At 38.0% G+C, this 25,480-nt stretch overlaps 5 protein-coding genes across 16 annotated transcripts; 2 read left to right on the top strand and 3 right to left on the bottom strand.

Moving 5' to 3' along the window:
- Nucleotides 1-107: 107 nt before the first annotated feature.
- LOC110863359 (nucleosome assembly protein 1-like 1) lies at nt 108-2,189 on the bottom strand. 2 transcript variants are annotated; one of them, XM_022112648.2, is made up of 8 exons: nt 1,826-2,189; nt 1,617-1,760; nt 1,418-1,542; nt 1,205-1,343; nt 994-1,131; nt 745-889; nt 473-678; nt 108-382 (listed from the first exon to the last, which is right to left on the bottom strand). In XM_022112648.2, the coding sequence occupies exons 1-8, from the start codon at nt 1,994-1,996 to the stop codon at nt 320-322; spliced, it is 1,131 nt and encodes a 376-aa protein (XP_021968340.1). In that variant the 5' UTR covers nt 1,997-2,189; the 3' UTR covers nt 108-319. The 2 variants fall into 2 exon arrangements, with proteins under 2 accessions (XP_021968340.1, XP_035711992.1); XM_035856099.1 differs by having other exon boundaries at nt 473-889.
- On the top strand, nt 2,180-4,665 carry LOC110842314. 2 transcript variants are annotated; one of them, XM_022088025.2, is made up of 5 exons: nt 2,180-2,317; nt 2,579-2,637; nt 2,732-2,990; nt 3,050-3,302; nt 3,401-4,665. In XM_022088025.2, the coding sequence occupies exons 3-5, from the start codon at nt 2,765-2,767 to the stop codon at nt 4,626-4,628; spliced, it is 1,707 nt and encodes a 568-aa protein (XP_021943717.1). In that variant the 5' UTR covers nt 2,180-2,317; nt 2,579-2,637; nt 2,732-2,764; the 3' UTR covers nt 4,629-4,665. The 2 variants fall into 2 exon arrangements, with proteins under 2 accessions (XP_021943717.1, XP_021943718.1); XM_022088026.2 differs by lacking the exons at nt 2,180-2,317; nt 2,579-2,637 and having other exon boundaries at nt 2,819-2,953.
- Nucleotides 4,666-4,783: 118 nt separating this feature from the next.
- On the bottom strand, nt 4,784-8,404 carry LOC110842313 (26S proteasome non-ATPase regulatory subunit 2). 2 transcript variants are annotated; one of them, XM_022088024.2, is made up of 7 exons: nt 8,271-8,404; nt 8,019-8,183; nt 7,589-7,938; nt 7,401-7,498; nt 7,027-7,322; nt 6,795-6,948; nt 4,784-6,694 (listed from the first exon to the last, which is right to left on the bottom strand). In XM_022088024.2, the coding sequence occupies exons 2-7, from the start codon at nt 8,145-8,147 to the stop codon at nt 4,944-4,946; spliced, it is 2,778 nt and encodes a 925-aa protein (XP_021943716.1). In that variant the 5' UTR covers nt 8,148-8,183; nt 8,271-8,404; the 3' UTR covers nt 4,784-4,943. The 2 variants fall into 2 exon arrangements, with proteins under 2 accessions (XP_021943716.1, XP_021943715.1); XM_022088023.2 differs by having other exon boundaries at nt 8,256-8,401.
- Nucleotides 8,405-8,511: 107 nt separating this feature from the next.
- On the bottom strand, nt 8,512-21,358 carry LOC110847030 (septin-7). 9 transcript variants are annotated; one of them, XM_035856027.1, is made up of 18 exons: nt 21,197-21,358; nt 20,894-20,953; nt 20,776-20,825; nt 15,081-15,755; nt 14,209-14,515; nt 14,059-14,127; nt 13,884-13,990; nt 13,674-13,774; nt 13,474-13,607; nt 13,312-13,407; nt 13,200-13,222; nt 12,917-13,106; nt 12,648-12,816; nt 12,431-12,472; nt 11,690-11,825; nt 11,448-11,611; nt 10,706-10,741; nt 8,512-9,944 (listed from the first exon to the last, which is right to left on the bottom strand). In XM_035856027.1, the coding sequence occupies exons 2-18, from the start codon at nt 20,904-20,906 to the stop codon at nt 9,650-9,652; spliced, it is 2,607 nt and encodes an 868-aa protein (XP_035711920.1). In that variant the 5' UTR covers nt 20,907-20,953; nt 21,197-21,358; the 3' UTR covers nt 8,512-9,649. The 9 variants fall into 9 exon arrangements, with proteins under 9 accessions (XP_035711920.1, XP_035711941.1, XP_035711925.1 ...); XM_035856048.1 differs by having other exon boundaries at nt 8,512-9,373; XM_035856032.1 differs by having other exon boundaries at nt 21,281-21,339.
- On the top strand, nt 18,540-20,568 carry LOC110847060 (lysosomal acid phosphatase). The gene is made up of 6 exons (XM_022093908.2): nt 18,540-18,915; nt 19,005-19,106; nt 19,174-19,401; nt 19,469-19,654; nt 19,743-20,135; nt 20,216-20,568. Exons 1-6 carry the CDS (start codon nt 18,796-18,798, stop codon nt 20,543-20,545), a joined length of 1,359 nt encoding a protein of 452 aa, XP_021949600.2. The 5' UTR covers nt 18,540-18,795; the 3' UTR covers nt 20,546-20,568.
- Nucleotides 21,359-25,480: the final 4,122 nt, after the last annotated feature.

The raw sequence follows: 25,480 nt of genomic DNA, 5'->3' as shown, positions 1-25,480 counted from the left end.
GCATACAAGGCTGGGATAAAAATGCATTAATTTTCAATGATAATACTAATATTCCAGTATCCATTATAAGCAAATGATATTAAATGATAAAAATATTTACGAAGAAATAATTTTTTTAACGATGAGATTTATTTATAATCGGTTAATCGCCAGTTAGTGTAACGACAGGTTGGTATGTAAAAATGATAAATATTTCAGGTTTTTATAAAAGAACACATTGATTGTTAGTTTGTATTAATATGTAAAGACAGATTTTAAATGATGATGAGGCACACTAGAATTCTAATCCAAATGGAGTGCTTGCAAACTTGCTCCCAAATCAATGTGAGGTGCGTTGATCACCTTGCTCATCCACATCATCATCCACAGATTCAGCAGCTTCCTAGAAGAATTAGTGAATTATAATACCAAGCTAGAAATAATTTAAGTCGTAATATTTCAAATAAACAGGTATGCGACGAATAGCTCGTACTCCTTCATCATCTTCAGAATCAGTTGCATAATCCGTATCATTTTCATCATCATCATCTTCCAGAGCCTCCCCAGTGAAGAAAAGCACCGCTCGAGGAATAATTCGTTCTCGAAGCGCTTGCCCGATTTCGAAATCCAAGTTTAGAGTATCAATGATATCATCTTCCTCATCTTCATTAGTTCCCTCTTTTGTTTGATCAGCCGGATCTAGAAAAAGGTATCGTATCATCATCACCACGTTAAGAATAGGATGACTATGTATTAGTGGTAAACCCGGAGGACTAAAGAAACGAAAAAACGAGTCTCGTTTCAAAGTCTTGGTAATAGTCCTAATGGTCCCAGTTTTCTTATGCTTCTGCTTTTTTTCCACAACACTGATAGTAGTATCTTTTCCTTCCTTCCAACGAATGGTACAACCCTATAATGCATTCAAATTTTAATGTCAGTTGTTTGTAACAACTTGTTGCCTATATTTTGATAATTTAAGATGACAAAAATCATGGGATAATAGTAAAAGATGACCTCGCAGCTGATAATTTCAGGACCATCGTAGGTCAAGGGACTCTCAGGATCTGGATCATTCTTCAGGACGTATGTTTTGACAAGGACGTCATTTTCGAAAAATTCGTTAGGAGAGAAGCCGAAGAAGAGTTTGAACCCCTAATAGTACAAAAACATAAAAGTATAAAAACTAGTACATGAATACTAACTTATGATTATGACTAATACGTACCAATGGCTCTGAAGTATTTTCACATCGAATATCCATCAAATGGGCCAGGACAGGAATGTCCTGTTCCTCAACTAGCGTGCAAATTGGTTGCACAGTTTGCAAAATAGTTGCCCAAAATGTTGGAATCCCAGTGATAAATCTGAAGAAAATAAGGAAGTTTACATCACAATTTATTAAACAAATTTATAAATTTTCCGGAAAATAAAATTTTACCCTTCTTTCTTCTCTTTTCCTTGAGTATCTTGAACCGCTGACAGTGGTTCATCAACATTTCTACCCAAAGGGAAATCACATTCGTCATTCGTAGGCTCATGACTGCCAGTAATAATTGACTTGCGCTGTCACATAATAATGTAAAATAGTAGTATCAACTTTACTCTATACCTCAGGAACAAATCTCTTATTATCTTACAAAATCAAACTTTTCATGATATAATTTCTCAAATTTGAGTTCGAGTTGGTGAATTTCCTTGTAGAAATTGCTTTCAACTTGAAGAATATCCTTTTGGTTCTTTCTCAGGGCTTGAACTCGTTTTTGTACTTCAGGACACATTTCCTGAGAGTTTAGAGTAGTATTAACATGAATCTAATTCATCATAATAATATACGTGTTGCAAGTACCAGGTATGCGCCTTCTTTTTCCGCATTCTCGTCACCACTCTCATCATCGGAAAGGGCAAGATTATCCACTGCTTTGACCACTGAATCAACTTCGATGGTGTCCTTTTTTACATCCACGTCCACGTCGGGGGCTTTATCGGCAACGTCAACCCCGTCCCCCAACATGTCCATTTTCCGCTGTGGTGATGACCTTTTGTACTTCGATACAGTTAGTTATGCGAAATGAAGGTGAGCTGGTGGCTAGACTCCTTGACTGACTTTCAACGGTCGGAACTGTCGGAATGCTGAATGCCAGCCAACCTGAAACTAGAGCAGGACGGAAAAGAGAGAAAAGTTGCCGGGAGAACCAGAATCCCAAAAACGCGAGAGAGACGTCTGACGAATAGTGACGAATCACCTGAAATAACTTTTGCAGTTTTTTATGTTTTTGCACTTTTCAGAAATCAGGTTTAAATTTGGGAACCAGTGACAACCCTTGATACGGAGTCTGAGGTATTGTCGTCAACTTTTATTATTAGTGCGGTAGATTAGTGATTTTTTGAACCGATTAATCTTACATGTTCACACAAATATGCTCATGAGCCATGAGCTAATTTATCGGGTTTTTGAATCTTACTAAATTTCTAAATCCAAGTGAAGCTATTTGAATGTTTTTAATTGCAATTAGACGTGTTTTTGAAGTTGAGATGTTTTTGCTTGGTTTGGAAGAAATGAAAGTGTTTAAATTTGTTGTTTTATTTTTCTTATTTGTAGCGTAGCGTAACAAGTCTCGGGATATAAATCTGCGACAGGCGGACGTTTCGTCAGTTGTGGTAAAATCATTTATTACCTATCATCGACTGGTTTTATAAATGCTTGATTGAAACCATTATTATATTTGTATAATTATTCAATACATTTATATAGATTCAACAATCAAGCGAGCTATAAGGCGACACAATGGTTAGAAAGAAACACGGACAAGATAAAGCTGTTCGAGATTTCAAATTTGGATACTTTTCACGCACTGGAAACGAGTTTTTCCTTAATGATGACATGAATAAAGCTATCGATAGTTACAATGAAGCTTTGGCGATTCGACCTTTGAGTGCAGACATTTTGTCCAATCGAGGTGCAGCATTTCTTCGTGTACGGGATTATCATAAAGCTCTTGCAGACTTGAGAGGTATGTATATAACTTTAATTGATTTTATTACGTTAACGATTTCTTATTGTTTGATTTAGCTGTCGTTGAACTGGAGATAAAGCAAAATGTTAGTGTGACGATCAAAACTCTGCATAGGTTCTGTAAAGCAAAATGTGCACTAAAGAAGTATGACGGGGAAATGTTTGGGCTACTCCAAGCAGCTGCCATATGGTACCAGGAGCATGGACCGAGGTCGGAACTCCAAGAGATCTATTCTTTGATTGTTACATCACGAAGAATGCAAAAAGAAAGCAGTACAGGAATCTATGACATGACCCATCTACTCATGAGGTGAATATATATATATATTTTTTATGGATTTTAATTTTACAAGAATTGATTATTTTTAAATATTTAAATACGAAGACATTATATCATTCATATTACAGACAGTGTCAGGTTTACAGTTGTGGCGAGTACCACGGTGCAGTGGAAATTATAGAAGAACACGAAAAGGGGCGTTTGACAGTGGCCAGATCCCCATTCAAGACGGGGCGAGTCATCTTGGGTTGTAAAGCGTTTGCGATGGCTTTTCCTCGACCCAAGTCTTCTTCCATTTTTGGTCCAGAAAAAGGTGACCAGCAAAATGACAGCAACGAAGAAGTTTCGGAGGATGACTACATAAAACAAAATTTTGTCAGATTGGCGGTCACAATTGCAGACATGATGGTGTCAAATTCAGAATTGGCTCATGCAGTCTACGAGCTGGGTTCTACTGGTACTGACAGCAATAATGACGTTTCTGGATCCGAGTCTACGACGTCTTTTGAACGACTCCATCGCATTGTTCTACAGAATGGAATTGTGAGTGCTAGCAATCCGGATCCCCGAAAGCCTCCTAGCCCTGCTGAAGTCGATGATCGTGTTTCTCGAAACACGTGTGGATTATGGTTACTGCCTTCCTACCTGAATCACAGTTGTGTCGATACGAATGCAGAAGTTCAAAGATTTGGAGACCTGACAATTGTCCGTGCATCTCGAGACATTTCCCCTGGCGAGGAAATACTGGTCAGCTACATGCACAAAAGCAGGGTAGAACTTGAGTGTACCTCTTCAGTAGTGGAAGAATTGAAAGAAAGAGAGTCTTTGTTATGCAAGTGTCGCCTTTGCAAGTTGGTGAAGCAGGAGCCAGCAAATGTGAAACAAAGAAGGTACGAATTGCTGGAAGCCGCCAAGATTTCTCAAGATGAAGACTTGGAAGACATTGAAATTGAACTTGAAGCCCTACGGGCAAACAATACAGACTTGAACTTTCCAATTTTTTCACTTTGCCGAAAAATTGCGTCCTACTACAGTAGCTGCCAAATTGGAATGTACAAAAAAGCTGCGATTTACTTTGAAAAAGCATACAACTTGACTCACTTTTCAGGATTATCTCGACAAAGGATTCGATTAGCGATGGAAATCTGTATGTGCTACTTACAAGCTATGGATAATGAAAAGTCCAAAGAATGGGCTTATAAGCTAAGAGACGACTTGAAAACGACGTACGGTTCGAATGTGGAAATGCTAGTTCCCATCATAGCAAATACTGAAAACATGACTATAGATGTAAATACCATGTCCAACCTCATATGGAATATTAGCACCCCTGACACTGATGACGATTATTACTGATAATTTATTACGATTATGCTAATTTATAAAATTTAGCATTGTGGAAATGATTGCCATACTTTCTTTAGTTTTAGACTTTGTAGATTAAACGAATGGATGTATACCATGCAAGTTAAATGTTATTTGATTGATTTGTTTTTGATTTTGACATTAGATTAGTTAATTTAGTAAATTAAATTTACTACATATTTAATTTCACATTTTTGACAAGGTATTTCACAAGCAATAATTATGTATTATGTATATAAATTAAATGTATCAAATACAATAAATGTTGTTAAAAGATGCATTATATATATTACAAAGACGACTGATTTAGTTCGTGGCTTCTGGATTTTTACGGAGAATGACAAAACCTTCCAATATAGGAGATAATGGTATATAGTCTTCCGTAGCAAGTTCAGCCCTTTCACCATGTCCAAGTAGAACTGGAGTTGTGTATGTCTGGAAGCCAGTGATGGTCTTGGGTTTTCCTGCAACGCCAACAGTGTCAAGAGCTTGGCCTACACGGACAGGAACAGGTAAGGGTTTCAGATTCTCATCAAAAGTGGCCAGCATTCGGGGGTTCATGGCAGTAGCGAGACAGTACAGCATGTAATGCCCTCTTCCTAAAATGGTTCCACGCACATCCAAAAATGCCACAAGGGTACTCAGCAGACCAGCCAAGGCAACTGGACACATGAGCTGACGGTCTGAGTGGAACGGTGACAAACTCATGGTTCCTTTTCCCAGATGAACCAATCCTTGTGCAATGCGGACCATAAATAAGTTGTTGGAGTCCTTTGCATGATACTGAGAGAGTTGTCGCAACATTGCTGCTACGCGAGCATTGTTTGTTCCAGCACCAACGATCCCCATAGCGAAGATGGAGTTGAGGGCAACTTCACTATCAATATCATGTGAAAACTTGCTCAGTGTGTCCAAAACGGTCAGTCTTGGGTTGGATACGGACAAGAGGGCTAAAGCTAGAGGGACAGCCTTGCGAATGGCCGGTTCGCAATACCGAAGAAGGTGTCCAAATGACCGGAAAGCCATTTCAGTGCCTACGTCTTCACCCATGGCAATCAGCGCGATTCCCATTGCTGCAACAGACTGTTGTGTACTTAGGTCCACAGGCACCGCTTCCTTTTCTTTCGTCACCTTGTCCTTAGAAGCTGAAGTTCCAGGCTTTTCTTTATCATCCGATGATGATTTTTTTTCTTTGGACTTGCTCTCCTTGCTCTTTCGCTTTTCATCATCTTTGGTTTTAGCATCTTGTGCAGTAGCCTCATAGTGCTCTGAGCAAATGTGGAGTAGTTTTTGGATTTTCAAAACATTACCCGTCCCGGCATAAGCACAGACTTCAACTAAAGTCATTGCCATCGATTTGAAAGGATCGGGAATTACTTCAAGGGACACGAGGGCAATTTCTGCTTGCTCCTGTTTCCCCAAAAAGTTGAGACCAAGGCCGAGAGCAATGTACTTGGCTGTTGGATCCTTAAGTTCGAGTTCAGTTCTCTCCATCAGGCATTGGAGGAGAAGCTGGGTGACTGTGGCGTCACATGTTCCCACAGCGATAAGGCCACAAGACAAAGCAGCAAGTCCCATGACTTCAACTCCAACATTCCCATCTAGTACCACTGGACTCAACAAAGTAATAATGTCCTCTCGTTTAGTTCCAGCATAAGCCAATCCTAATCCCAAGATGGATCCAATTTTCATTGTTTGACTTTGATGAGTAACGTAATCAGAGAGGAGAGCCAGTGCTGGATCGCACTCGTTGCGAACTCCACAATTTACGATTCCACACGCAAGCAGAGCTCCAGCCTTGATATAATCTTCAGCCGAATACAAATATTTATCAATTTGACCAAGACCACCGTCAACATCCCACAATAGAATCAATCCCAAAGAAGCAGTTGCGCTCAGCATTCCATGTTCCTTGTTCTTATATAACCATTTATTTCCATCTTCAGTGAGAAGCTTATCCCTCCCGAATCCAGCGTTGACGAAACCAGACACAAATGAAGCTGCCAAATTTTGTCTTGCAGAATCAACTTGAGTGCTAAAGTTGGCCTTCGGTCCATCTGAAGAAAGAGTGTAATTCATATTAATATATGTAATTCACAATGGATTTGCCTTTACTCATTTTCCTTAATTTTCACTAAATAAAGGGCTATTGTTTACCTAAATTGGTCTTGTAAACTTCGTCTGGCGTTTTAGGCTCCAAAATATCCAATTCGCGACCAAGAGCTAAAAAGTTGTTGTTTAAGTGGCTATTCGTGGTGATTTCGGTTAATTCATCTTGCTGCTCAATTTCAGGTGGAATTACTGTATGAATCTAAAAAAAATCAATAGTTATTGAATGGTGTCTATCATTATTATGAATCTGAATAGAATACTAATTAAAACCACTAACCTGTTGACGGCCAATCATGTAAGCCAACTGTTTCCTGACTGACGGATCAGTGCAATCACTTAAAAGTCCTTCAACCAATGTGGCATCATTCAGCTGCATCGCAACTCTTAAAGCTCGTGGCCATTGCCTAAACTTTTTGAAAATTCTAAGGGAAGCTTTAAGCAATTCCGTATTTTCAGGATCCGGAACATAGGCAACACAGCTTGTCATGTATGCGCACACTCGAAGATGAGAGTCCTCATCAACAAAATTTTCCAATAATTCCAAGTGCTCAATTTCCATTGCAAGATCGCACGCTTTGAAATCAAAAATTGAATTATTCATCAGATCTGACCTTTATCAACTACATAACAACTCTCAATCAATATAAATACCTTCTGCTTCAGCATTGTGGTTCAAATTGTAAGGAATTATCTTTTCGGCCAAAACGAGTAGTTTATCCTTGCGTGTTCTGTCTAGATCCTTGGTCTCCCTAAATATTTATATAATGTGTCACTCATAACATCAGATTGATTAAGTTAAGATGGAATCGTTCAAAAAATGACCAATATTTTATACATACCACTCTTCTGCAATTTCACCAGATAGATGACGAACATACTCATGTCCCCATTCTCCAATTTCGCCCTCAATTCCAAAAAGCTTGTAGTTGAGACAGTCCCTTCCTTCCGTACAAGTCATAGCCAATACGGACACAATTTCAGCACAATTTTGTTTCGTTTTTTGGTTTTCAATTTTGGCATGAATGTCCTTGATGGTTTGATAATGCTTCCTCAAGAATTTCAGTGGTTTTGGAACAGATGTCATTGACGTTGTTGAAGCCTTTATTTGTGCCCGCATAATTTCCAAAGCACCGTCGTACAAACTGGTATCTGGGTCTTGCAATCGCTCAACGCAAAGGTCCAGTTCATCCTGCATTCAGTAGTGTCAAGTGTTATAATTGAAGTAAATAAAGTAGCTCGATTATTTAAAATTGCTTTCTAAGCACGTACCTGTAACAATTTGTCCTCCTCACTTAACTCTTCAGGTTCAAGCTTTTTGTTCTTGTCCGTTTTTTTATCCTTATCTTCCTTCGCCTTAGCCACGTCCTCCGTCGGGGCCTTCTTTGTTACGTCCGCCATTATCTCGTCTTGATCGATTTACTAACGATGGGCTTTCTAAAAAAATATTTTGACAATGCTTTTAATAATCACACAAAACAACGTCAAATGATGAATTAATTAACTCACCTAAAGTTCACTCACCAACGAATCAGAAAACAAATTCACGAGACAAAATTTTAAACCGAGAATTGAAGATCTTATTTTATTTTGCACAAAATCTGCACGATTTACAAATTTCCTTTTTTCAGCAACTGAGCAACTGAGCAATGATGATGCAGTAAAAATGATTAAAATTTTGCAACGTTGCCGCCTCGTCCATCGTTTCCCCGAGTTTCTTCTTTCAACTTTCAGTCATGAAACGCGAAAAACTCGAGAAATGAAATTTCATAGTACCAAAAAATGTTTATTCGCTTAAAGTTACAATCAACATGAGGCAAGTGGAACTTTGTCGGATACAAAATGGCATAAAGTTGTACATACTTATTAAAAATAAAGGACATACTTCAAAATCGCTGACAGAACAATTAAAGAATATTTGGAAGCTTTCCATGCATGTTGCACATGGAACGGAATAATAACGACAGTCTCGGCATTATGGATTCTACAATTGAAATATCAGATGTAGAAAAATTTCCTAGTCAATTTACGATTTTTACAGAGAGATAAACAACACGTGACATTATGTTTATGTTTAAGATTACAAAATTCATGTAATAAATCTTATTATTATGTATTAGTATTAAGGTTAATTATTATTATGTAGTGTCAGTTACAGAATCAGCCTCGTTAGATTATATTTAATGTAGACCATTTGTCCATTTTGCATTGGCAATTTTTGTTAATTAGCTGTGTTTAGTACTAATAGATTAGCTATTATTATGGTTAGTAGACAAATTAATAGCTTTAGGAATAGAAGAACTCGTTGTCTTTCTGAGATTAATTTTACATGAGCATATAATAAGAGTAGCGAATCTTGAATATAACTTATTGTAGTTTTGGTCAGTATCGTCGTATGTAAACATTTACTTTTACATTTGTACACATACTTGGTATTGAACGGGTAACTGTTTAACTTTAATAATGTATAGAAAGAACTTCACGTGGAACGATTAATTTCATCAATGACGATCAATGTCGGCTGTAGGAAAACAATTTCTGGAGTTGCAGGTAAGCTTGTGTGGTTGTTTGTGAAGCCCAATTGTTAGAAAATCCCTTTCTTTTTCGGCTTCTTCCCATCGACAGCCCTTTAATTGAAGGAAATTCACAACAATGTTAGTAGCAATAATAAAAATAAATAAATAATACATAGTATAACACTACGTAAATATTAATATCAGCTGGAGTAGATCTGATGGAGATTGATGATGATAGCAACGACAATTATCATACCAAGTAGTACTACCAATCTTGTATCTATTATACAAAACAGCCGTTCACACAGTTAAAAGCACAATGATTGAAACACTGATTGTCCAACGTCTACTACAAATAGTAAATAAATATAATATAAAGAATAATAATTAGGACTGGGAACATTCATGCCCTTTAAAAGATGTTCTTCGTCTGGCAACGGTGGGGTGAGATTTGGGCATGGACGTACTACGCTTCACCGTCGCCGTCTTTTGTTGCAAACCATCGACGCTGGTAACGCTGTCACTTGGTTCTCCATTTGAGTTAGAATTATTTGTAACGATCCCAGAGAATGGCACAAGGGTTGAAGTCTTCGATTTGGCAGAAACAATGGAGCCTTCTTTGACCTTTTCCAATGCAGATGTCGATGTCTTTTTCTCTTTCACTTTTCCTTGTTTTGCAGCACTGTCCCCATCAAATAAGGAGAGCAAGCAAAACAAAACAAAAAGAACAAAAATGAGAAACACAATCTGACACGGCAAATAATTAATTTGTAAGTTGAAACAATCAGACAGAACTTAAAACATGTGAGTCAAGGACTAAGGAAGAGGGGACTACACGTAGCATACGGACAGTGGTTACAAATTGTCAATTTAGAAATACATAAGTTTTTTTTTAAAAGATAGATGTGGCATACTGAATAAGTTAGTTAGTTATTCTTACATCCTTAACATTATAGTTTGACGACTACCAAGACTGAAGTCGTTACATTGTTATATACAAACGTAGTCTATGGATTGAAGATACTACGTATATACAAGACATGACATTTACTACGATATACTGTATTGTAAAGGTAGACGATCATTACCAATTAAAAGGTCAAAGCTGAAAAAAGGTCAACAGCTCCCTAGGGAATTGAAGCCAGATAGCTACATAGACGGCAGCAGGGGAAGCCTAGTGGACTATGAATGCCAATCGAAATGTCAGAGTCACAAGAAGATCAGATCAGACTGTGTAAACGCTGTTACTAGAACGATGGACGAATTATATGTGCCACACTATTTCAAGGTTTATTAATCATCTAAGGCAAATGGCTGACATTTGAAATTCCACTTCAACAAACACACATGTGCAAATATACAAGGTTTCACAGGTTGGGTGACAAGTTAAGGTTAAAAATAAATTAAAATACAAATAGGTACAAAAGTGCTGAAAGAGATTACGATTTGCGCTTAAAAAAGGATTTTCGTGGAGAGGTCCTGAAAGGAAAATAAGTCGAAATATTTTAGTGAGCCAAAAAGTGATTGCGTTTTCTTGCGCACATTAAAATTAGGCGAGTTATAGGAACACGGAGTTTTATAATGCACACAGATAAGCATACATAGTAAATAGTTATAGAGAGATGATGATAGTATAAGCAGTCGTTGTTTCTGCATGTTAGTCATCACCGCCACCAACGTCGGCTGACTCCACCCATTCCTGCAAGTCTTCTAAATCCATGCTCTGCAAGCTTCTTGTTTTGTAGTTTTCAGCATTTACTCCCAACAAATTCGCATGCGAGGGCTCGTCAACCATTTTCCCAATTCTGATGCACAAAGCACAACATGATAACAAGAATAATAATGACAAACCCATTACCCACCCACAAGCAACATCACACACTAACGAACCAACCAAAAACTGAAAAACAGCCACGCTGATAAAATGTCCAATCCCGTGACCATTTAATTGACATTAGGTACATACTAACAAATATATACAATACATCATCATTTTCGATATTCCTTAAGGTACTATCTACCCTTCTTCGTGCTACCATCACCAATTTCTGATTAAAACTTCTATTTTGACCAGGTTAAAAAAACAAGAGTTGAATTTGACGAAATAGACAGTGAGCAAGAAGACATTTTTGACATTGTCATAAAATAATAAATATTGAAATATAAGTGTCACACGAAAACTTACTCTTTCGACAGGGCCTCCAAACTTCGACGCCTCAGCTCCTCGACAGAAATTCCGTTGGCTTGCTCCCACACGAGTTTATCATTCTCAAATTGTTTCTTTTTGTCGGCGATATCCCGTTTTAATTTTTCCAGTTGAACCTTCATTTGCTCCTCTCGACGTTTCAGCTAATGCATTTAAATATTATTCGCATTTTTAACCCATTAAGCATTATTTGTTACGAGTTTATGCATAATAATAATTACATCTTTCTCAGAGTCAGTTATTCGCTGGCTCCTCTCTTTGACCTTCATTTCAAAGACCTGCTCCATCTCTATTTCCATCTTTTTCATTTTTGCATCATGATTTTTCTTCTCTTCTTCCATTTGGGCCAAGGGATTCCTATAAAATTAAATAAATTAAGCCATCAATAATTATAATGTTTGTCGACTCAACAAAACACATGCAAAAATATAGCAACATTAAAACTTGGATTTTCCATTAGCATGACATCTGCAAAATACTACACTAATAAAATATTATTTATTATGAGGTAATAAAATATGCACGACGTACATATGTACATACATATATATATGTGGGATTGCATTCATTGGATTTCGCATAATGTAAGCATTTGGTGCATTGGTAATTCTGAGGAAAGCAATGCCAACTTCATTTGCAAAAGAGGTTGATCGAGAAAGCAAAAACTTGAAAATTTGTTCAACTCATTGGCTATTTTGCGACTATCAACTATATGCATGTACGTTTCATTCATATTGTCATATATACAAATCATGCAAACTTTTGTCATTTCCAGCTTGCTCATTTGGAGCTTTTTTCAATTAAACTCGTAAAAATTATTCATAAAAATCAGCCTGAAATTAGTTTTTCTTACAACCAAAGTAAGTAGTAATTGTCTATCGACACTGATTTAATATAGGCTAAAGAGCAGGGCTAATAATCAAAAAAAGTATCTACATCTTTCCTCAGAGTTTTTAACTTACCAGATTGTAATAAAACAATTAGGAATTCCTGGCGATTGAGCACTACGTCGAATGTAAAGACAAAGGCAATATCCGGTTTATAAAGTAATATAAACATTCGTCTGACACATGTATGTATGATGATCTTATTTATGGTGAAAATGTGCAAAGTGCTTGATTTTTTAATACTAAAACACCATTTTCAATAAAGCAGATTTACAGAATTGTGTGTGCTTACTTATTATCAAACCCTTTGACAGGTTTTCCATCGGGTCCCAAACCAGCCAACTTCCGACACCGAAAATTTTCATAGTGAACATTGTTTGTCACATCCTTCAAATCTTGCAAATGCGTTCTGACCACCATGTTTCGTAAAGCAACAAAGTCACAGTGCTCAAGATTTTCAACTGCAATAAAAAACATTTCAAATTAATCATTTATACCCCTAACACGGAATGGACATGCAGAATATCCTACATCATCTATTAATTAATTGGTATTAAATACCTAGTACTGTTCCCCATGGGTATTTTCTCCCTCGCGCTTTCTTCCCATCAACTTCAACTACCGTGTTAGATCCAACAACAGCGAATGGTACCCGATCTCGCATTTGCTTATTAATTTTGTTTTCTTCTTCGTCATCACAGTCCGGAAATTCATAGATTTTTATCTGGTGTTGTTTTATCTGGTTCATCACCTTGAAAAATAAACCAAGAATGATTAGACACGATAATACCTTATTATTATTAAGCCAAGGGATAACATCGTTTGTTGTTGTAATGTAACGTACTTGTTTCTTAAAGTGGCTGCATTCTAAGAAAAAAAATACTCACTCACTTATTCTCACTATTTCTCATCCTCCTTCCCCTTTAAATGACATTTTTATAAATTACGCAACGTACCTTCAGGCGTCATTGTATCAGCTTTCGACAATATTGGAATGATGTTGACCTTATCGTGCAACTTTTTCATAAATTCAATATCTAAAGCCTTTAGTCCTGAAATTTATTAATTTTAGTATTATATAACAATTGCTTTGTAGTTTTCATAAACATATTACTTACCATGTCCAGAAGGAGCAATGAAATACAAGCAGCAGTGAACTCGACTGTCTAATAGTGTCTTCCTGTTCACTCTCGATTCAGCATTCAAAAAATCTTCGTATCGATTTTCAATATAATCCAGAATTGGTTGCCAGCTAAAAATTATTAGATACATATAGTACATGTTATCAATATCTTGCCAATACAAATAAAACGCATACCATTGACTATTGTCAATGCTGTCACCGTATCCAGGAGTATCAACAATGGTAAGGGAAAGGTTTACTCCGTTTTCTTTCATCGTCACTTTCGATGTGTCAACCTACGACAGCAATGAAGAAACTTTAATAGAAGTTACATAAATATGTCATAAATACACTCATAATAAAATATACAATATTACTATACGATAACAGATTGGAGAAACAAACCTGCACTGTTTTCTTTAATCTTAATGAGGGTCCAGGGTACTCTGGAGAGTAAATATCGGCTAAGAACATGGAATTCGTCAGCGTTGATTTTCCTAAACCGGATTCGCCTGTTTTGAAACAGCAAGTAATTATTAGTATTAATTACTATTAATTCTTATTCAAGTCTCCAACTTACCGACCACCATCAGTGTAAAGTCAAACCCTCGTTTCACTGCTTTACGGTACACTTGATTTGGGAGGTTGGCTGAAAAGACATTCACATTTTGTGTAATCAAATTGAAATTCTTAAAGTTCTTTATCGAAAATTCTGGACAATAGCATTTACCAAATCCAACATAGCCATCTAACTCTTTTTTTCGCTTGTCCTTTTCAGGTCGATCGAGTTTCATTTTCTCCTTCATTTCTCTCTCTTTGTTGTCTTCGATGTTGTTTCCATTCGTGTGATGCGTCCGCGTCACACTTGTGTCGATGGCATTCCTGGAAGAAATATCTGGTTTGGCAGCCAGCCCACCAACAGTAGCAGCAGTAGGGGCGGTTGGAGCGGCGGAGGGTCCACTCGTATTTATTGTGTTTACAAGAGCTGGGGCAGGAGATGAGTCGTTCTTGAAAAACATTTCGCGTTTGCTCTGTAACTGTCAAAATGAAACACAAGAAAAATTAATTACACTTCATTTTTCACTCTTTTCTGTCTGATTTTTTTTCTCGCTATGCAAGCAATTCTCGAAGGTTGTCGGACCGAATAGTACGAATAAAATGAATAGTATAGTAGAAAACCGTTTTGACCGTTCCGACTCATCGTCGTCTGGTCCTTTAACAAACCAGCCACGACTACAACTTTCACGCAATATATTTAGCATCATGCATGATGACACATTGTGGTTTGACTTATTTAAATAGAACACAAATTTATCTTACAATATTTCGACAATTAACTGCCGTTTTCAGGAGGGTACAAGCAATAGAAAAGTATTTATTTGCACTTTAGAAGAGTAAACGAGCCAGAGTTATAGATCTGTATTTGCTAAAATCTAATGAAGCTATTAAGGCGCCCAAGAGGAAAGCAGACTATAAAGCGTTAAGAATATCCATCAACATAAAAATGTCCCATAAATAATCAATAGTTTTGCTTCTAGACACCCACCACTATGATTACAATGATGCATGGTGACTCGAGAGACAGCAACTGATACTACTTACGTTGTCCCCAACTGCAGACCCATTCTGCTCATACAGCTTCTGACGCTGGGCCAAGCGATCTAAACTCGCCAAACGATAATTTCCCCCAGTGCTACTGCTGTAACTCCCAGTTCCCGTCAAAGAACTACCATTAGTATAGGCAACCCCTGTAGTGGAACTCCCATTGGTAGTGTGACTAGTGGCAGAAGTGGTACTATTGGACATGGCTGTGGTACTCAAAGACGTGGCTGAGGCTGTCGTCGTGGTGGACGTCCTACTGGTCGTTGTGTTTTGTCCAGCTGAAGAAGCACCCTTCTGCTTAGTTTCTTCCACGATGGTCTTGTCCACTTCAGAATTTCCTCTCAACAAGCGCGAACTACCCCCACTACTGTAAGTACTAAGTCCACTCGAATATAGCAGGGTTGTTGCAGCGTTGAGACTCGCACTAGCCAAGTTTTTATGTTGAGAAGTTATCGCATTCTTGGATCCGAGGTTAAGATTAAGGTTGGATCCGCTCATATCGAACGACAGGGGCGCCGGTGACTTGTTTTGTTGGGGTGTCGACGTCCTTTGTCGCGTTTCGTCAGATTCAACAAAGTTTTCAGAAACCATAGAGTTGTTACTTGGCGATGCTGAACTGCACTCTTCCAGACAATCTCCTCCACTACAAGCTTCTGTTGCTGCTGCAGTTGTCTTCTAAAATACGTTCATGTATACATACGCTTATAAATAAGCCGACGCTTTAAAATGTTTATGTAGCACTGCAACAGAAGGCTAAAAGCAATGACCCTTTTTGTTTATTACTGTTTCCTATATGCACGTAATAAACCAACCCTACACTATTATTACACTTCTCCGTTAGCAGATCACCACAACAAACAAGCCCGTAACACTAGTTATGCATAATTATGACATGTGAGTGATTTAAACACAGAAACTTGCATCACCACTCAAAAATCCTGTCTCGGGAAACAACTGAACTGAAACTTGACACTTAAATTCCGTGATGAAGTCAGGATTAGATTATTGAGTTATTTTGTTACATTATCAAAATTATGCCTATTTGTGCGTGTTCTGTGTTAAAACCAACTTGAAGCACTGGATTTGGTGACAGGGTTGAGCACAATTGATTGCTACGGCAAGTTGTGGGGAGATGCTGGGCAGCCGCAAGTTCTCAAAGTACTGGAAGAGCAGATGAAAACACTGACAGAACACACGGCTCAGCTTTTCCCCCTTTTCATTTCCTCCTTCCTTCAACTACTACACACCAGACATCGTCCAACCAACTCCACGGGTTTCAAATCCACCAGGAATCGGACGTAGAAGTAATAGAACCGAAAAGCATGTAAAGCTAGAATACCAAACAAATGCGCACTCTGCTACTAAATAAGAAGACGTTGATAGATTCTTGTGAAAGACTAAACTAATATTTTAAACTAAGCATGAGACCAAAGCTAAATGAAAGTGAAATTATATCAGCAACAGAAGAGTGAAGATGCAAAACATGGAAACAAAATTGCCTTAGCTTTTCATAATGATATGTAATTCCAGAAGTAAAAGGCTTCATGAGACTTTACTACCAATCCGTTACTAGTGTTAACTGTTAGTAAGTAGATACAGAGCATATCTGTCACGAATTTTGAGACAATCTTTATTGCACACAATGTAACCACGCTGGAGTTACATATGCACTAATTATGTGTGCAGCTTGCTGTAATGCGAGTTCGAGCGGACAAGTGTCATTCCACGACCACAACTACCCAACCACGATCTTCATCATGCACAATCATAATCCCATATTTATACTCCATGCATATCCTCGTGGTACATCTCGACTATCTCTTCAGTCCTCAGTCAGACAGTGGAATATGGGAAACGCCTGTTTGAAACCTGAATTTCCATTGTGTACCACACACACAGAAAACATTCATATCTCATGAAAGGGTATAAATATACTGGGTCTGTGCTGGTGGGGAATGAGGGTGTGTGTGCGTCCGGAATACCCAAGATTTTTTGTTGTTATTCTAAGGTGATAGAATGTCAAGCTATTGCGTGAGGGAGACTTCCCTTTCTCTGGCATATAGAGACACTACCCTACTCGACCTTTACTTATGAAGACGAACGACCGAATCTCGTCTGATCATCCCTTCATCCATGAACTTACTTTCTCGGGATGGACTGAGCATTATGTATGTATGACTAAGCTCACCTTTGAATCTTTCTAAAAACCCACTTTATGCATATACCACATTGTAGTATTTGCAAGATTCTGATGTTTTTAGAATATATGCCATAAAAATAAATGTCAAACTCTTCAAGTACTTACGAACTTAGAACAGTTTGGATAATGGAGTTGCTAAACAATAACAATCTCATTTTGTACTAAACGATCAGTCCTCTCAGAAAAGGATATTTTGACATTTTATGCGCATGCATTCTTGTGATTAAAGAGATAATCCGTATTCTTTGCTACGCCTCATTAATTACCTTGGCTCAGTTAAGCCTGAAGATTTGATGTTTAAAGAGCTCATCTTCTCATTCAAGTAGTATTTAGTATGTACCAATTCTAAGGGTGTGAAACACTACGAAGTTATTTTGGAGCAGCTAAAGAAAGATCAAAGGACATTTCAACCAAAATGACAACAGAACCACGGCTTCACAAAATAACAAAGCGCAAAACATTCAATAAGTTGATTTTTTTCAGTCAGCATCTTTTTAATGGTAAAATCAGCCCACCATCTCACTGACAGTTACAGCCAAGAAGGATGGAGACTAGATTATTATTTATCAGTCGATGGTTCAATGATCTATCACTCTGGTCGTTAGCATGATAAATTATACGCTGTGCTGTACCTAATACTAAACAGAAAGAGTCGCTAAGGCCGAGACGATCTTTGTCCATGCAAATTAGTTATGGGCAGGAAGTCCTACATACCGGATATAATGGAAATGATTATGATTTGCCATTCACAAAAGGCAGGATTAAGATTATCCATAAATGGTGATGGGTGGGTGAGGACACGCATCGATCCGTCTTGTTATACTTGCTCATGAATAAGGCGAGCAGTGAAACTGACTGAGAAGTTTACATGCAGAAATCGACAGTGGTTACATTTTTAATTTCTCTCATTCACTTTGCCAACAAGTGCAAAATTGCACGTATGATGTTCAAGATTTGCTCAAGAATACATTATCGCTGACTGTTAGTCATGGACTGGACAGCGAGCTGAATTTGCTAATTTACCCCTGACTGACATATGTACATCCTCATTATTTTTCCAACTTTGCCTAAATAACTAGGACAATGAAGTCTCTAGTTGTTTCAATCAAATGAGATGAGATCAATTGATTTCGCGACTCATGAAAAACATGTGCGGATTTTATCTCACTGTGTAACCACCCAGTCAGGACGGGGACAAGGTCAATTTCAATAAAACTGAAAAGTTCTATCCTGCTTAACTGTCAAACCGATATCGTCGTTGGGCACATACATTGTGTAGTTTTCATCTTATAATACTTCAGGAACAAAAGTTAAAAAGCAAATAACTCGTTGATTAAACTTTTAATAGTATAATATTTAGTATTCAAGTCAAATACACGATAGTTTTACTTAAAGATATGTATATCCAATACTGCATCAACTAAATTTGCATCGTTTTTTGCTAGCATAGTTCGAAGTAAGGTTTCTTGGCAAAAAAATTCATCCCAAAATCTTGGCCTGACGAAAAATAATAGTATGCGTCCAACGTTGCAATTAGCAATCACGGTGGGCGTGGTGGTACTCTACTCCGTTCCAAAGGAAAGCTTGCAACAACAACTCAACAATAGCACCGAAGTTTTGAGAGCTGCAACAATTGTGAGTGAGACACAATTGGTATGTGCGTGCAAGTCTAACGTGGTGTCTAATAACTTTTTTCTTGTCATGGTTGATGTCGGCGGATATAGATATTTCGACATGGTGAGAGAAATCCCATCAAATCATACCCTGGTGATCCTTATGAGTTCGAAACCGTCTTCTGGCCTGAAGGATACGGTGCAATGACCATGGTAAAATTATAAACCTTTATTCAAGCACAAATCTGATGAAGGCAATGGTAACTTGATGACAGTGCAGCCAGGGAAAGTAAGAATGTACAATCTTGGATGGTACATGAGGAAGCGATATCCCACCTTCCAGAGAAAAAACGTGGTCGTTTATAGTTCCGCCTCAAACAGGACCATCACGAGTGCAATGGCCAACCTGGCTGGATTTTATGGACAAAATCGCTCATTTTTAAGACACATTGACTCATACAACCCAAAAGGACTTGGCATCAATATCATTCCTAAGCTAGACGACGACGTAATTTTTCAACAATTTATATGTAGTATTTCCAACGTTTTATATTAATGCTGGCATGTTTTTCTAGTTCATCATGATGGAGGCGGATCTCTACTGTCCAAGGTATACACAACTTCGCCAGAGACACTTGCACGAAACTCGCCCTATGGAAAAGTACAAAGACGCACTCGAGATCATCAACAAATATACTGGTCTAAATTTTTCAACCTATAATATTGACATTATGATTTTTGCGGACACGATTATCATCCAAGTAAGTCGCATTGTTACATGGACGGAAACACAATATAGCATTTGAAAACAGTCCGATCTAACTTTAAACCATAAATCAACCCTTTTAGAAATCTAAAGGCCTAACCTTGCCTGACTGGATTCAAAATTTGTACGATGATGACTTATTCTTTGAACTCCGGGACGAGTACTTTCTGAATATTATGCCCACTTTGGAACTCAAACGCCTGCGAAGTGGTGGCATGTTGAAAAGATTTTTGGATGAAATGGATCTAGTTGTGGATGATGTGGAACATTACCAAAATTTACAAGAAGGTCGTGCCGTTTCATCTCAGCTGGATTTTCCGAGAACAATGGTCGTCTCTGGTCACGACTCGACCATAGCCACGTGGATGATTGACTTGGAAATTTTCGACTGGGAGAATATACCTTATGGCGCTGCAATTTTTGTGGAACTCTATGAAGTTGGAACCAAGCTAAACAAAACAGTCTTCATCATTAAGGTAGCACACGCATAATAATAACTTGTTATACTTATCATCATTGCCTCCTAAGCTCTCTACTATTTACTTTGAATTTTTAGATGTTTTATAAGAACGACGCGGAACGTGAACCGATACAGATGACTTTGCCAGGATGTCCAAATCCTTGCTATTACAGCAACTTTAAGAAAATGTTACAACCTCTTGTACTACACAATCGGAAAGAAGAGTGCAGAATCTCCAACCTTGACGTCGACAACGAGACATTGAAATCCTATGAAACTAGCGCACCAACAGTATTTGATGATTCGGTTCCAACAAAAAATGTACTGTCCAATGCTTACGAACTGACTTATTCAAAGAGTGTGATGTTATACTGTGTATTTTACATGGTCGTTCCTGCACTGCTATACCATTTAAACCTTGATTAAACTACTTGATTCATTTACTACAATTATTGTTGAGTAAAATTCATTGAGGAATGAAGTAAATTTCATTCTTGGTCAACCACTTGAGTAAAAATTTGCATATTCTAAACTAACCGTTGAACATTAATTGAATATCGTCATAATAAGTCATGATAATGGCTTCATTTTGATATATAGACTGTAGACATTTTTAAATTAGTAAAATAATGACAAAATCATATTTCGACACATACCGCTGGAGATTGGCGAAAAGGTTGGGGACCAGATCTTAATGATGATAAATCTGAAATTGAAAAATCTAGTCAATAATGGTTCAACAAGACGAATAAATATGATTGGAAAATGTATTACCAGATTTCTGCATTTTCACATCGACAATTGACAGTCGATCGGGAGTTTTAGATACTCACACTGAAAGAAAATTTATCAAAAAAGAATTAAATACAGAAGCCTGGAATATTTAACAACAATCAAAACATGAAGTTGAACAATAATGAATAGACAATTAAACGACATCAATATATACAATTAAAATCATAAATTAATTATAAAGTATATAATTCGTCAGTAAAACGCACACCCACTGCTTAAAAAATTCTGACAATGACTACTAATTTGAACCTGTAACTTAGTTCATAATTTGACCATAATTACCTCTACTTTTGTTCAGTGAATAAGGTATAAATTTTTCAAAAAAAAACGAGGAAACTTGGAAATGTTTTGGTTTGATGAGCTCACGTGTAGGAAGGGATACAAAGAAAACATTGACGGTTGTGCTCTGCTGTGCTGCCCCTCCTTCACAACCGTCAAACTCAAGTTGCTGCCCACCAACTCTCCCGCTCTGCTCTTTCTCATCTTCCCCCGCGCTCTCGGAGAAAGTGGAGAAAGTAGGAAATCGTCTTGGGTGAAAACATATCCCTCACTCTCAACCCTAAAATGTGAACTGTTTCGAAATATTGGGACTTCTTCGAGTATAGAAAGTTGCACTAAACTTTATAGGTACACGGCATAAGCGAATAGATGGCAAGAAACTCAAATTCCCAACTATTTCGACACCTCGTAAAGTGCTTTCACTTTTTCGGTAAATTTATTATAGCCTTGGGATTGTAACAAGGGATCTTCTCATTTGCAATGCAAATGGCCACCAAACTGCTACTACTGCACTGCCCACTTTTATCTAGTCAAATTCATCTCCCCTAAAGGCACTCTTCTCCTATGGCAATTGATTCATGCAGCTACTTGGTAAATCCAACTTGTCTGCATTCTGTGCCCATGCAACAATCAGTGTACTATAAAAAAACTCTTGTAGGCTGACATAACGTGTAATAGAGTATAGATTACAGAGGATCAAAAAGTAAAATTTGTGGATTTTTGAGTAGTTGGTAGAAATAATGCTCATCCTCTTGCAGTTTCATTTTATGGAGCCACTTATTCTCTGACGAAACGTGTATCATCATTAAGCAAGAAGTAAGAAAGGCCTTAGCCAAATCCTGTCATTACCATTTGTGTAAAAACTAGAGTCGTGCTGTTCCATTCTGTTTTATTCTTCTCTGGGCTGTTGGTTTGAAATACAACGATACATATTTCGGAGCATATGCAGGAATATTGGTGAAGAACGATATACACGGAACGAGCCCAGGTTGGTTGCTGGTTGTTGAGAAAATGGACGGAGAAAGCAGACACTGCACACATAATACAACACGTTGTAAAAAAAATGGAGAAAGTGAATGAGTTTTGAGAGTAAAGGGAGGCATTGACTTCACCTGAAGACGGATTAGTCGTAGGATGGATGGAGGATGTTACTTAGCTGGAAAGATTAAGCACGCTCACCCACCGACTCTCTTGTTCTCTCTCTCTCTCTGTTCTGGAGAAAGCTCTCTGTAGGCAAAAAAACTCATGCATTTATGTAATTGTCTTCTCACAGCCTTAACAACCATTCAGCCAAGGAGGGGAAGAATGAAGAGAAAAATGGACGGCACTTGCCCCTAATCAGAAAGAGATGCTTGCCTTTCTTCTCCCTCGACCAGCCTTTCTCCGTGGCAAAACAATAATGAGAAGTGTATTATAAACATGAGCATGTCCCTCCACTTGTCCTCCTTCCTAGACGTGCGGTTATTATGTTGACTACACACACACTATTGCACCAAAGTGGTGAAAGTGTGAAAGGTGGTGATATAAGTGGTAATAATGGCTGAAGGTGCCAAAGACGACCACGACGACTTTCATTCAGGTGAAATTTGCCATTTTTCTAGCTCAACTCGTGCATAGACCTTTATCCATCATCACCAACACAAATGGCTAAAAGTAGGTCTATTCTCGTATGGATTTTGCATTGTGCGGATGTGACGTCAAATCATGTTTTTGATTCATGGAAGATGGATGATCTGATCCAAACACCTCGCTGCCTCGTCCGCTGGATTTGCACACCGTTCTTTTCTCCAAATTCAATAAGTAGGGCAAACTAGCTGTGCGGTGGTGGTGCTGAAATATCAAAACAGCATCACTGCCTTGTGTGGAGGGTTCTTATAGCGTCGTTATATTCCCGAGTGGCAGGGAACCTTTGTCTGGCTGGAGAGGTTGCTACTCTTCTTATTGCTACATTGAATTGTGGCATAAATTATACAGATGGGTTGAGCGGACTGGGTGAGTGTGTGTGGTCATAGATAAGACAGGTCCTCCCAAAAGACTTACACTTAATCCCCCTCAACCTGTGTGACGTGAGTTGGCCGCATCGTGTAAACCAAACCGACTTGAGCCTTGTTGGTCCTCCTCCTGTCGTCCTGTCCTACATGCACGTTCGTCCGTCCATATACTTCTACTTCTATGGGTTTGACAATTTTACGCTGGCAGAGCTCTGGGCAAAATGTAAATATGCAAAAGCTGTCCTTTTCTCTCGTCGGGTTGAACAAGAACAATAATATGGCCCACACAATTGGAACGACATGTACATACAACCGTCGTCGTGATCTCTGAGAGCGGAAAGCAGGTCGACATTTCGGAGAAAACATCATATCTGTGGTCACCATATTTAGCAGTGAAATAGAATTGATTGATAAGCATTATCTTTAGCTCAGGACAATTTGTTGCATATGTATGATCATTGTGATAAGTTTGTTACTTTGGCTCACAGATCAACATGTGTAGCAGAAAATAATAAATATAAATAGACCACGTTGAAATTATCCCTTCACAACTGGAGGCTGGGACTTTTGTAGGCCGAAAAGCCTTCTGCAAATATTTTGTCAAAAGATGCAGCACGCACGGAGCTTGGTTGGGTAGGCTGGTCTGCTTACTTAATAAAACAAACAGATAATATTTGAGGAGAAAGTGAGAGAAACTGCGGAACTCTCGTCCTCTCGCCCTTCCGCCACCACAGAAACACGACATGCCATTCGTGTATCATTTACTCTGAGATTAAAATTCTTATTTCGTATGCTCTCTTGTCAACCATCGTTATTCCAATAATTGAACAAAGCACAAATGTAAGCCCGTGAAATGCTTTTGAGACGAGCTTGATTTCCTGGTTTGTCATTGTACCACGAAATTCAACCAAACTTATTCCGCTCCGATATTGTCAAATATGAATCAGACATTTTCCGAAAGGCTCTTTGAAATATTTATTTCAAAGGGTTTAATTTATGTAAAGCATTGCTTGTCCTGTAAATGTATGACTTGTAAACATGTTTTGGCTCACATCAGTGAAATCATAAGCTTGTGTCGGAATCACTATACTTTCTATAAATTCAACTGATCGACTTCAAATTTGATGCATACATATATACATAATGCTCTCTAAATCAAGAGCTAAATTCGATAATGAGAAAAATCAGATCGAAATTGGTCATAAACAACTAATGTAACTAAAAATCCTGTGAGATCTGATTTTTAGAAAAAAAATTTGCAAAATAATCAGATAGATTGATGAATGTACAGAATTCTATCGTAGCTCGGGGTCTATCAACCTTTAGCGGTGGCCATTTTTGGACACAACAACTTGACATAAAGAGTGAGTGGAAAGTTCAACCAAATTCATTTTTCCACAGACGCACGATATAAATTCAGCTTTAGTTAAGTGTCCAGTGGATATTTTTTTAAGTCTTCACCATATAACTTTCACCAAATACAATGGTTCATCCTGCATCTTAGAGTTAAAATACAAGCGTTAAGTAGAAATTACAAGTGAAAGAAATTACAGAAAATTTGGGATATGCCAGAAAAACCGAGTAAGAGTTGATGAACAAAAATTTTATAGAGGACCAAAAATTACAGATGAAACATACGGGACATATACCACCAATCACACAAACCAAATATTAAAATTCATAAAAAAGTGAAAGTTGAGCGAGCAATTATGGAATCGATTCTAGGAAATATATCAACTTATTACACAAGTTATTTACCTGCACGTACTTAATATTCCCATCCTCGAAGAAAGCCCTACATGATTAAAAGGTAATGCAAATTCCATTCCACCATCCCACACGTTTCTGGAGACGGTCTTTCACTGGAAATAATTAATGAGCAAAAGCCGATTAAATCTTGCTTCCAGAACCAACCCCAACTACAAACACAATTGCAAAATACAGATATCTCCGCATGGGTATGAAATTACATACATTTTTATGATGAAGAAAGGATGACTCTGCGTCGCAGTCCCCCGAGTATAATATTCTCTCATCTTTACTTAATTACATAAACTGAGCTTACGTTTGATACCTACATATTTACCGGAGAAGTTTGAAAAGGAGAATGAGCTGAAGTCAACGGTGGTGAAAGTTGTTGGTGGGTTGTTGGCAGGGGAGGTGGGTGGGTGGCTGGCTGGCTGAGGATGTAATCATGTGAAAGCCAACAAGAGATGAGAGCGACGTTGGGTTGGTCGTGAGACGTGGAAGACCTGTTGAGCCCTCCCTTGCTTTCTCCCATTCACTCGTCGCTCGC

Source organism: Folsomia candida, unplaced genomic scaffold, assembly GCF_002217175.1.
Source record: "Folsomia candida strain VU population unplaced genomic scaffold, ASM221717v1 Fcan01_Sc001, whole genome shotgun sequence".
In the NCBI taxonomy this organism is placed as follows: domain Eukaryota; kingdom Metazoa; phylum Arthropoda; class Collembola; order Entomobryomorpha; family Isotomidae; genus Folsomia; species Folsomia candida.
This window is presented reverse-complemented; position numbering and strand designations above follow the sequence as displayed.